Source organism: Pan paniscus, chromosome 6, assembly GCF_029289425.2.
Source record: "Pan paniscus chromosome 6, NHGRI_mPanPan1-v2.0_pri, whole genome shotgun sequence".
Lineage (NCBI taxonomy): Eukaryota > Metazoa > Chordata > Mammalia > Primates > Hominidae > Pan > Pan paniscus.
Genome location: NC_073255.2, coordinates 90,180,220 through 90,192,957, shown reverse-complemented (window position 1 = coordinate 90,192,957; position 12,738 = coordinate 90,180,220). Strand labels below are relative to the sequence as shown.

At 36.4% G+C, this 12,738-nt stretch overlaps 1 protein-coding gene across 17 annotated transcripts in view; it reads left to right on the top strand.

The window, feature by feature from the left end:
• Nucleotides 1-12,738, top strand: part of GTF2I (general transcription factor IIi) — a 103,307-nt gene that overhangs the window by 51,284 nt on the left and 39,285 nt on the right. For 4 of the 17 annotated variants that reach the window (XM_055114465.2, XM_034951428.2, XM_055114466.2 and 1 more), the window contains 4 exons: nucleotides 2,384-2,461; nucleotides 6,186-6,245; nucleotides 8,221-8,277; nucleotides 10,207-10,269. In XM_055114465.2, coding sequence (XP_054970440.1) covers nucleotides 2,384-2,461; nucleotides 6,186-6,245; nucleotides 8,221-8,277; nucleotides 10,207-10,269 — 258 coding nt within the window. The remainder of the gene's footprint in view (nucleotides 1-2,383; nucleotides 2,462-6,185; nucleotides 6,246-8,220; nucleotides 8,278-10,206; nucleotides 10,270-12,738) is intronic. The other 13 variants (XM_034951429.3, XM_055114468.2, XM_055114469.2 and 10 more) reach the window with 5 other exon arrangements.

The following is a 12,738-nucleotide window of genomic DNA, read 5'->3' as shown; positions in this document are numbered from 1 at the left end:
GCCTTTCTCTCTGTAGTGTATCCTTGTGGCAGAGACTCACATGGAGCCAGCTGCTATGCAGAGCTCAAACTTCAGCAGAAACCCAGAGGATGGGTTTGCAACTGAGAGACATCAGTTTTGTGGGTGGCCCAGGCTGTTCTCTTTGGCTGCTCAGCATATATACACACCCTTCCCTGCACATTTGACCTTCTGTACAACAACGAGACAACTGTTCCATCTAAAGAGATGCAACTTTACTTCCTACAAAGAAATCCATTTTTACCCTCTCCTCAAAATGGGGAGACACAGTGTTCCAGCAGTCACACCCATCGCTGGGAGACTGACTGAAAATCCAGTCGCGAGCTATGTTACCTGCTCTTTAAATGCAGTGCAAACCTATTTGAGTAATCTCTAGTCTAATGGACAAATGGAAAGGAAACTTCCAGCCAAACTATTGTGAAATACTACCACACAGAAGAGAATAGTTAGTATATGCAAGCATATAATCTTCACACAAACACATTTGTAACAGACAAGGAAGAGAATAGGCATAGTCGCCACAGTCTACGTTTCTGCAGCTTACCAGACTTTTTTTTGGATTTACCTTTTTATTTTTATTTATTTATATTTTTTGAGACAAGATCTCACTCTGTCGTCCAGACTGGAGTGCAGTCGTGCGATCTCGGCTCACCACAACCTCCGTGTCTCAGATTCAAGCGATTCTCCCACCTCAGCCTCCCGAGCAGCTGGGATTACAGACGTGTGCCACCCAGCCCATTTTTGTATTATTCATTTATTTATTTTAGTAGAGACAGGGTTTAACCATGTTGACCAGGCTGGTCTTGAACTCCTGACCTCAGGTAATCATCCGCCTCAGCCTCCCAAAGTGCTGGGATTATAGGCATTAGCCTCTGCACCCAGCCAGTATGTGTAAGGTTCTTTAGCCAATTGGAGTGACCCAAATTTTTATTCCTGAAGGGTCTGAATCCCCAGTGGATAAGCCTTTTTTGTTAGCTGTAATGCTGTGATTTTCTTTCTTTCTTTTTTTTTTTTTTTTTTTTTGAGACGTAGTCTTGCTGTGTCGCCCAGGCTGGAGTGTAGTGGTACCATCTCCGCTCACTGCAACTTCCACCTCTTGGGTTCAGGTGATCTTTGTGCCTCAGCCTCTCGGGTAGCTGGGACTACAGGTGCGTGCCACCACTCCCGGCTAATTTTTGTATTTTTAGTAGAGACGAGGTTTCACCATGTTGGCCAGGCTGGTCTCGAACTCCTGACCTCAGGTGATTCGCCTGCCTGGACCTCCCAAAGTGCTGGGATTACAGGCACGAGCCACCGCACCTGGCTGTTAGCTGTAATTTTCTATTAACTTTTACTGATGGACATGAAAGTGCTAAGCTAGCCCAGAGAGTTGCAAAGGTCTCAGATGCAGTGTTCTCTGCCACCACTGTGTAGCAGCAAAACACTTTCCCCTTGGTGATTGAAGGCAATGGAGTAACTCCTTTTTTTGCTTGTTGCTTCAGGTTTGCATACCCTTTGTATATCAATTTAACTCTCTTTGAGCTCTTTCTCTAGAGTTGAAAATATTCTTTACAAAGTTGCCCAAGTCAGAGCTCACGATTTCGTTTGTGTTAGGGTTGGTATGACTGTGGTTGAATATCTCAGCCTGAAATGTGTATGTGCACCCATGCATTGTTCATTTCTTTTTCTTTTTTTTTGAGAGGGAGTCTCGCCGTGTCACCCAGGCTGGAGTGCAGTGGCACAATTTTGGCCCTTCCCAAAGTCAACTTTTTAATAACATCGATTGCTTTTGCCTATTTTGACCTTCATATGAGTGGAATTATACAACATGTACTCTTTTGTATCTAGCCACAAAGGTCTGCTTCAAATCATCTGTCCTAATTGTGGGCAAAGCTTTATGCAGAAAGGTGTGCTTTGTACCCTTACACAAATCCCTGTAATAAAAGGGATGTATTAGGTGGAAAAAAACCAATGTATCTCATTATTGAAATTGTTGACCATTATGCTATCTCTCCTTTGGAATACTGAGTTATTAAAACTGATGTTTATAAGTGTGTTTTAATGGTTTATAAAAGTATTTTTAACATTAAGTGAAAAGGGAGTGTGGTAAATTTTTCTTTGATTCTAAAGATAAGAATTTGCTGGAGAAAAGAGCAGCACATAATTGCAGAATATTAATAAATGGTTAAAACTTTGCATTGGCTGGGATTATAGGTGATTTTTTACCTTCTGCTACCTAGCAAACTTTTGTCTTTTCAAAGACGTAAAGTCTTTACTTAAAATAAATATGCATTGCTGTATTTATAGGGAGGGCAGAGAGGATTTCCCTACACAATCTAGCTGAAAGTTCTCACATGCAATCATATCATTGCATTTGCTTTTCTAGGCATTTCCCTGGAAATGGCAGCTGTGACAGTAAAGGAAGAATCAGAAGATCCTGATTATTATCAGTATAACATTCAAGGTAATTTGAATTAATGCAATTTTTCTTTCTAAAAATTATTCGTGGTTAAAATTAAAATTTGCTCATCAATTGCTTTAATTTCTTAAATAATATTTTATTGATCAGTTCTTGATTGACATATATATTTGTAATTCAGTCCCAGGGATAAAACATTTAAAAATGGGGCTAAAATATCAACTCAGACAATCCAGAGGGGATATGTAAAATAGCCATTTGTGTTCTTAAAAGGATGAGCAAAAGTTGTGGCACAATTTAGAATTCAATCCCAGGTTCTAGTGTTGCAAAATAAAACCTATTAGGCAAATGCAGATATTGTCAGCTTAATTTTTTCTCACTGCATAATTATAGTATATTAAACACTTAAAGTAAAAAATCTGGCTAGCTTTGCCATGTACATATCTAATACACCATCTTCATTGCATCCAAGATAATGAAATATCTATAACCCCAAAAGTTGCCTGTGTCTCCTTGTTATTCATTGCCCTGCCCAGTATTCAGGCAACACGGATCTGTTTTCTGTTTTAGGTTAGTTTGCATTTTCTATAAAGTCTTATGAATGAAATAATAAAATGTGGACTATTTTCATGGGCCGGGGAGCAGTGTGGTTTCTTTCATTTCAAATCATTGTTTTGAAATTGATCCACAGCGTTGCATGTATCAGTAGTAGATTCCATTTGATTGTTGATTTGTATTCTATTGTATGCCTGAGTCAAAATTTATTCATCTCTTTGTCTGTTGATAGCCATTTGGGTTCTTCCAGTTTGGGGCCATTACAAATAGAGGTACTATGAACATTGTGTAGAGGCTTTTGTGTGGACATAGGCCTTCATTTCTCTCTTTTTTTTTTTTTTTGAGACAGAGTCTCACTCTGTTGCCCAGGCTGGAGTGCAGTGGCGCGATCTTGGCTCACTGCAACCTCCACCTCCCAGGTTGAGGTGATTCTTCTGCCTCAGCCTCCCGAATAGCTGGGATTGCAGGTGTGTGCCAACACACCTGGCTAATTTTTGTTTTTTTTAGTAGACACGGGGTTTCACCATGTTGGCCAGGCTGGTCTCGAGCTCCTGACCTCAGGTGATCCGCCCGCCTTGGCCTCCCAAAGTACTGGGATTACAGGGGCTAACACGCTTTTTTAAAATGAAATATTTAAAACCTAAAAGCATAGTATCAGTCTGCCCAGGTTTAGTGAACCATAGTATTCGTCTCTTCTCTCCTCCCTCCAAGAAACAACGTGTAACTATTTCATTGAAGCCCTTCTTTGGGCTCCCCCAAATCCCCACTTTTCTCTCTATTCTTAAGTTAACCATGATCTTGAAAACTGAGAATTGTCCTTCCTGATGGTGATGTGCTTTACTACGTAAATATTCTCCCGGGAGTGTGTGTGTGTGTGTGTGTGTGTGTGTGTGTGTGTGTGTCATGTCATATTTATTGTTTTATATATGCCACTTCCTGAGTGAAGCTTACACAGTGGTACACTGTATGTGTTGTTGAGTATAGTCTGTCACTCAATTTAAGTTTTCAAGATTTATCTTTTTTTTTTTTGGCATGGGGGTGGGGATGGATTTTTGCTCTGTCGCCCAAGCTGGAGTGCAGTGGTGCGATCTCGGCTCATTGCAACCTCCGCTTGCCGGGTTCAAGCAATTCTCTGCCTCAGCTGGTATTTATCTGTTTTGTCACAAGTAGATTTAATCATGTCATCGTGGTAGTTACACTGTGTGATTATAATACAGTTCGTTTTTTCGTTCTTCTACATAAAGACATTGATGTTTTCTTCTAAAACTTTTGTATTCCAAAATAGGCTTGGATATATTTCTCTGTGCACCTCAGTGCTCCTGTAAAATAGTGGCATTCAAATGTGAGTGTTGGGAATGTGTTGGTTTTCTCAATGAGTGGTAGGCACCTCAAGCATTTGAGAGGTGGAGGTTAAGTATGTTTTAGGGTGAATAAAATCAAGTACCATTTTTAGGGTGAATAAAATTCAAATATGGGACATTAAAATAATTTGAAAGTATAGTGATACATGAAGGTATGCTGAGTAAATACCAACTAAAAAAAATATAGTTTAGCAATATTGGAAGCCAAAAACAGTAGTAGCAGGGTAGAATAAGACTATGTCATATTGTAAGGAATTGGTCACTAAGTTGATAAAACAACCATTAGTTTGTATGTGCCTAACAATGTATCCTCAAACAGTAAAAGTAAAAATTATTTACAAATTATAAGTCTCTATAGATATGTACAGTCATGTGGGAGATTTTAACCAATGATATACGTCTAGCTGATGAATACTCTTTTAACATTTATATGCTAAGTAGAATATTTTCACTACAGTTAATATATGTAAGCTAACTATAGAAAACTGTGTACCCAAGAAATAAGTTTATTTACAAAGCATGAATCATTTATAAAAATTGACTGTATACTTGTTCACAGTCTTAATAAATTCTCTGAACATACTAAAATTAAATTATTAATAGAAAACATACACAGTGGGAATCCTAGGAAACATGCTTGTAATTGACTTAATGAGGGCCTCATTAAAAATATTTAGACCAGAATATTGAGAATGCCACATAGTTAAACTTGTGAAGAGCAACTAAAGCAGTACTTAGAGGTCAATTAGTAGCCTTCACTAAGGTTGCATTTTTAAATCCTGTAAATAGCACATCTTCCTTTTCTTGAGCTCTGTATATTTTACTCAGAGTCAGAAGACTAGGAAGCAGTGGATCTAGCATTTGAATTTAGGAGTCTACATTCCAAGACTTGCTCTTCTTTGAGATTCCAAATAGAAACTATTTCTTTATTTCTCATGCAATTGATTTTTTTCTCTGATGTGTCCTTTGCCTGTAATGTGTAGTGTGGTGCATCTTTGTGAAATTTCTTAGGCTTTAGAGAATGAAGCCTTTCAAACAACTTCGGATGTTTTCCCAATTCTCTTCAGAGATAGTTAACTGAACTGTGGTCATATTAATGCCAAAATGTGTTTTATATTAAATAGCCATTGAAAACACAATGTTTTGTTTTCTATTTTAAAACTATTATTATTTTAATCATTAAAAAGTTTGATGATAACATGTAAATGTGTTGTCAAAATATAGCAGTTTGTGAAGTTGAATTTAACTCAGAGTACTTTCTGTGTTTTGGAAAGAACCTTATTAGAAAAAGTGCCCGCTGTGCTGGAAGAAAGGGAGAATGAATTAATAGCTGTTAGTTTGTCACATTTCTATTTCAGTAGAGATTCAAGGAGATGGTTTACGTTATTTTAGAGATTCTAAGGAAGGTATATAACATTTGGTTCTGCATTTTTCTTCAGTATGACAAAAGAGTAAGCAAATATTTGCCAAAGAAGAAACAAATAAACCTGTGAGATAAACCTGCATTTGTAATCTGTATGAAGTAAAAGTTACAGTTTACTGTTATGAACATTGTACTGTTTTAAAAAACCCACATCTTCCATTTTAGACATACCATTCCCATTCAATCTATATGTCCAGTCATCTTCAAAATTTCTTTTGACTGTTTACATATGAATTCACCTGATTACATTTTTCCATTCACCAAGACCATAAATTGACATTGCTCATCTTGTCAGTCTTTTTTTTAATTTTTTTTCTTTTTATTTATAAAAAGGCCATTCCATGTATCTCACCCAAATTTGTTGACTAAAGTCACCCCACATTTTTTGGGGGGGGGATTACTTTTGAAGTATTATCTTTGTATCCCAAAGCAGGCCCTTCTGAAACTGATGATGTTGATGAAAAACAGCCCCTATCGAAGCCTTTGCAAGGTATAATCTTTTCACTTCCATTCTCCCACATACTGCTCGTGTTTAATGTTTCCTTATATTGCACAGACTGTGTTTTAATATTTATAAGTACAATATTACTTTTCTAAATGGAAAAGGAAAAAAATGTATTGGCCTTTTTTTAACATATAAATGAACTTCACAAGCAACAATTTTTCAAAATCAATTTTCCCTTTTGTGAATCTAGTAATGAATCTCGAAATGGGTACATGACACACTTTCCTATTGAAGGTAAAGTACACATTTATACCTTATCTCAGAACAGTCAGAAGCCAGGTTACTGTTTTATTGGTTAGTGATGCAAATATTGATAAGGTCAGGTTGATACTTAGTATTTAGAAGAATTCTGAAATAGCACTTGTTAATCTGTAAGTTTCGAATTGATTGCCTTTTTGGCAATTTTTTGCAGTGTTCCCAAACTTGATACTCATAGGCTATTAGTAATGGCATTTAATTCTATCTATTCTGGCTTTGAGTGCATAAGATGTATTTTCTTTAGGCTTAGCATATAATGTAAATGTAATTGTTTATTTCAGATCTTAAAAGACATACAGAATTATTGCTTACATGAACAATCATCTTAACTGTTATTCTTTGCTGAAATTTTACTTTTTACCTACTGGCCTCATCATTTCACTCTCATTCCTTTGACCTCACATCTCTTTTTTCTTTGACTTTTACAGTCAAATAACTTAATGCTCCATAAATTCAAATATTAAGATTAAAAAAAGAGAAAGGAAGTGTGTAGAGAAAGCATATTTTAAAAATGAATTAAAGAGTGACTCATAGGTATAGGTTTGTAGATTTACCTAGAGTTTGAGTTCAGGTGAGTTTTCACAATATAAAGTAAGTGGAAAAGAATCCCCAGATAATTGTGACATGCTAAAGCTAGATACTGAGAACCAAAAAGATGTGACCTCAGTATGGGACTTTTAATTCAAGGATATTAGCTACCAAATGACAGTTTTTCAGACTGTAAGCATTGCTTTTTAAAAATCAAGATAAAATACATTTATAACATATCTTACTTTTAGTATAGCTTCTGAATTTAGTTCTCAATAGATAAGACAAAAGAGATGAACATCTGCTTCCTTTCCCCTCAAGCGATGTATTCTTACTGATAGGTAATATGTTTTTTTTGGTACTTAAAGGCAGTGTTTTTCAATCTTTTCCATGTTAGTAGCTCAGATCTTTAAGGACAGAGGATACAAATTAGGGGGCAGCTTGCGTTCTTAATCCTAAGTGGCTCTCTGATGTCTTAGATTCTTCCTTTCCTTTTTGTGAGTAAAACTTCTGCTCTAGTAGGATGAGCCTGTTCACCTTGTGACTGCCTAACTGATCATTGCTTTATGTTCCAGTTTTTAGAAGCAGGCAGATTATATTACCTGACTTAAAATGCTTTTGAGACTAAAGGTAGTATCTTAAATTTTAACTTACGAGTTTCCTTTAAGTACAACTTTGATGAAATTATGGGGATTGAGTTTCCATGGCTTTCACCATAGTGAAAATGGAAAGCATGAAACATTCCACAGCAAACCCTGAACTTATTTATAGGGAGTTAATTAAGTGTCTGATCACAGCAAGCATTTACTCTGATCTGTTTGTGTATGTGTGTCTTTGACAGATGAGCATGGTACTTGAAGCATAATTCTGCTTCCTCAGATTCCAATATCTAGTAATTTTATCATGTAGTTATAGTAACTAATATTAAATCCCCAAACCTACTTAGGTCTACTCTGTATTTGTGTTTTCAAATAATTTTTTTAGCTTCCAAATAGAAGCGTTGTATTCTTTTCTGAATTAGAAAACATTGTTCGACTTAACTGCTAAAGAGTTAGACAATCATTTTGCATATGTTTATTATGTCTTAGATTGTTTGCATTGTTACCTAGATTCTCTTTCATCTTTCAATGTCAGTTTTTATTGGTTTATTATATGTTGTTTATTTTCTTTTTAGGAAGCCACCATTCTTCAGAGGGCAATGAAGGCACAGAAATGGAAGTACCAGCAGAAGGTTAGGAGAAAAAGAGATTGCATATTTTCCACTATTTGTTGTATGTTTATTCTATTTTATAGATTCTATTATCCTTAAAACACCTCATTTGGAAATAAAAGGTGATTCCCTTGGTATGCCTTCCTAGCCAACAGGTTATTATTATTTTTTAAATTCTAAGATGTAATATGCTTCTTTGACCATACTGATTAATAAAGCCTATGGGAATGAAACTAAGTGGTAAGTAAAGCTCTTACATGATGCAAAATGCTACTTTTTTTTTTGTCCTGGTTTTCTTGTGCCATATTAAAAATCTTTTAAGGAAGAATAGCTTCAGTGTTTCAGAATTAAAATTACTAGCTCCATTCATATTTTATTTTCAAATGTATTTTTTAATACTTCTAGTCTCTTAGTAGGGTAGGAATTTAGTCTACATAAAATTTATACAGGAGAGAGTTTCTCCCTTTATTTTGTACTCACAACTACTCCATAAATGACTTTGTCAGTTTACCAGCTCTACAGCTTTGGTTTTAGAATTGAACGCCTGACTGAGGTACAGTTCTTTTTGTTTAGAATCCTGAGTTCAACTTATCATGTAGGGTGGCTTCTTATTTCCAAGGTGTTTAAACAGTTCCACACAAATTTTTGTAGATTTCTCCCAAGGAAAATGACTGGTAAGGTAACTGAATCTTGTTTTAGAATTATTTCTCTCATAAATTGGTCATGTTATCCCTTATTTTTCTAGAATGAAAAGAGGAGTCTGTTGTGTAACTGCTTATATTCCATTGTATTTACATTTTTATTTTAATTAAAAAAAAAACTTTTGTTTGATCTTTTACCTTCTTTGAGGGAAAGGCAATCTGAAAAGTTCCCCAGTATAGGCTGGTTTCTCCAAATTCAATTATAGAATTAGGGTTTCTCCCTGGAATACATTTCTCTCAAAAATACTGATATGCTCATTGTAAACCGTTGGTTACATTTCCCTGTCAGCCCTTTTTATAGAAGATTGTGTGGGTGAATGTTGTATGCTTTACTGTGTGGAGGTGGGTATCTTCTGTGTGACAGAGTTTTCAGCTTTGAATAGGCGGGATTTAGAACAACAAGACCTAGGTAATAGATCATGTGCAGTACGAGGGCTCACTGGGCAGTACCGATGGCTCACCGTCTTGCAGCCCCGCCGGCAGGTACTGCACCTTGAAGACTGCGTTTTTAGGACATTTTTACTGTCATATTCCAGTGTTAACAAAGTTGAATCGAATCTGGGTTCTGGCCTTTATTCCTTTACTAACAAGTAAACATAATCTTTGGCAAATCAATTAATCTCTCAACCTTTGCACAATGAAAGAGAACTAATGAAAATACTCTCTAAGCTTCTAGCACTAACATTCTGATGTACATTTGTCTTGTGTAGGAACAAATATGAATGAACTTTGTAATTTTTGAAATATGTTGCATACAAAGCCAGAGGATATAGTCTTGTGTGCACTTGTGACACTCAGTCTCTTGATAGGAAAGTCTCCATTGTAAATCCTGGGTTGTGGTTTTATTGAACAGTAGAAACCACTCCTCACATTTCTGAAAGGAGAGAAGAAATTCTAACCAAAGTAGAAAGCATTTGTTTCTATCCGAGCATCTTCTAGCTGTGGCAGGAAATTCATTGTGACTTTGTCATATCCTCATTCCTCCAAGACTATGGGATTTTTTTGAGTCAATTTCTGCAGGTAACATGTTATCATCTAAATTTTTCCAGAGTTTTTCTAATTTTTGTTTTCTTTTATCCCTATTTATAATGACAAGGGTCAAATTTTAATTTCATTAATATGAAATGAATGAAAATGCCAGTGGATTTTTATAGTAGGCTGCTTTTGGAGTATCAAATCAGTAAAATGTTGGAACATATGGAAACATGCTTAATAATGAATGTCATTTTAGAATTTTATTTTTTTCAAGATTCTACTCAACATGTCCCTTCAGAAACAAGTGAGGACCCTGAAGTTGAGGTGACTATTGAAGGTTAGTTATCTAAAAGCCTTGATTCCACAGTTTACTTCTGGTCATAAAAATATTTGTCACATTCACATTGCTAAATATGCATTTCATTCATTTTTAAAGGAGACTTGTGGGACGAATACATGTGTCTGTGTGGCCAAAGCAGCCCACTCCCCAGTGCTTTGGGAGTTTTAGATGACAGAATGAGGCCGTGAGAATTAGCATTGGCCCACGGGTGGCCCAAGCTATCCTTGCTATCAGTGGGAGTTGAAAAGAGAAAAAGAAAATTATGACCAGACTTGATACACACAAAAACAGATTCTATAATCTATTGGGTTGTGATAGAAGAAGACTTATTTGGAGCTGGAATCCCTAATTTCTAATTAAGTAAAGTGGAGGAGAAAGTGTTGATAGTTTAGTGAGTAATTTTTAAAGCAAGTCCCTGCCCCCTGCAACCACCCGCAAATACTACTTAGAGGCTGACATACAATTTATCTTTCAAAACTGTTTTGAAGCAATAGCTACAAATATATTCTACAATACTCTCTATAGCTAAGATTGCTTCAAACCTGGTTTTTTTTTCTCCAAAGATAAGCTTGAACTCAGCTGAGCCAGTTTATCCTGAATTATTTGAAAATTCAGCTAATAGAATTATTAACTATCACTTCCTATTAATAGTTAATAAATGAGCATTGCGTTTTTCCTTTTAAATTAATGTCTCACAGCTGGGCACAGTGGCTCACACCTGTAATCCCAGCGCTTTGGGAGGCCAAGGTAGGCAGATCACCTGAGGTCGGGAGCTCAAGACCAGCCTGACCAACATGGTGAAACGCCCATCTCTACTAAAAATACAGAATTAGCTGGGTGTGGTGGTGCATGCCTGTAATCCCAGCCACTTGGGAGGCTGAGGCAGGAGAATCGCTTGAACCCTGGAGGCAGAGGTTGTGTGCTGAGTTCACGCCATTGCACTACAGCCTGGGCGACAGAGTGAAACTCCATCTCAAAAAAAAAATTAAAATTAAAATTAATGTGTCACAATACTTGTGTAAGTTTCTTCCCCTGAAAGTACTTCTTTCTTGTGGTAAAATGTGAAAATGGTACAATAAATTGTACAGTGGAAAGTTTTCTTCACCCTCACTCTGCTCCCAAGTCCCAATACCGAGGGATATATGCCAGCTTATTGTGTCTACTTAGAGAAATAATTGCAGTACATATCTTGATGCAAAAATACACAGATGCTTTCAGCATACATTACAATGCACATTTTAAAATATTACATATTCCATAGGCCTCCCCCTCCCATAACTGCACATCTTGGTACTTTATTAGTTTTTTTTTCTAGCTGCTGCGTAACCTTTCTTGGTTTGCTGTCTGTCTCTCTTTTTCTCTTAATAACCTGTCGCCTACTGATGTCACTTGGTTATTTCTAGTGTTTGACTACTCCAAACTACTCAACGTGTCTGTCTTCATTGCTTCTAAAATATAAGTCAATTAGTAGCTTCCACTTAATACAAGAAATCTTTTCATACTTCATGTGTTAACTTAATATACAGATTTCTTTTTTCATAAATATAATTTTTCTAATCTAAAACATTTTGCATTGTTTACAGTCTAGCATTAAATGGTTGAAATTTAATTCGTTTTTAGTGAGAAACCTCATTAACAGGAAAAAAATTTAAGAACATACAAATATTACAACTACTCAGCTGTGCCCTTTCTATGGAGATATTAATAGGAGGTTATTAAAATTATAAAAATAAAGCTTTTAGGGTAGGACTAATAACCATTTTGATTTGTCAAATCTTAAAGCAGATAGAAGCTGTATTTTTTTTTTTTTTTTTTTGAGACAGAGTCTGGCTCTGTCGCCCAGGCTGGAGTGCAGTGGTGCGATCTCGGCTCACTGCAAGCTCTGCCTTCCTGGTTCACGCCATTCTCCTGTAGAGGCTGTATTAAAATGGTTTAGAATGTAAATACTTGCTTTTATAGTATAAGACTTTTAAAGAGAGGTTACGAAAATCCAGAAATAAATGGCTCATGAACCTGAAGCTTATGTCAGCCTTTTGAACTTTAACTGTTTTAGATGGAGTAATAAATCTCTTTTCTTTTTATTTATTTGTTTATTTATTTATTTATTTGTTTTTGAGATGGAGTTTCACTCTTGTTGCCTAGGCTGGAGTGCATTGGCGCTATCTCGGCTCACCGCAACCTCCGCCTCGCAGGTTCAAGCGATTCTCCTGCCTCAGCCTCCTGAGTAGCTGGGATTACAGGCATGCGCCGCCATGCTCGGCTAATTTTGTATTTTTAATAGAGACGGGGTTTCTCCCATCTTGGTCAGGCTGGTCTCGAACTCCTGACCTCAGGTGATCTGCCCACCTCGGCTTCCCAAAGTGCTGGGATTACAGGCATGAGCCACCGCACCTGGCCATTCATTTCTTTTAAACTAAGACATTGTGCCATAAGCCTGATTTAATGTTCACATTTGTGATTAAGTAG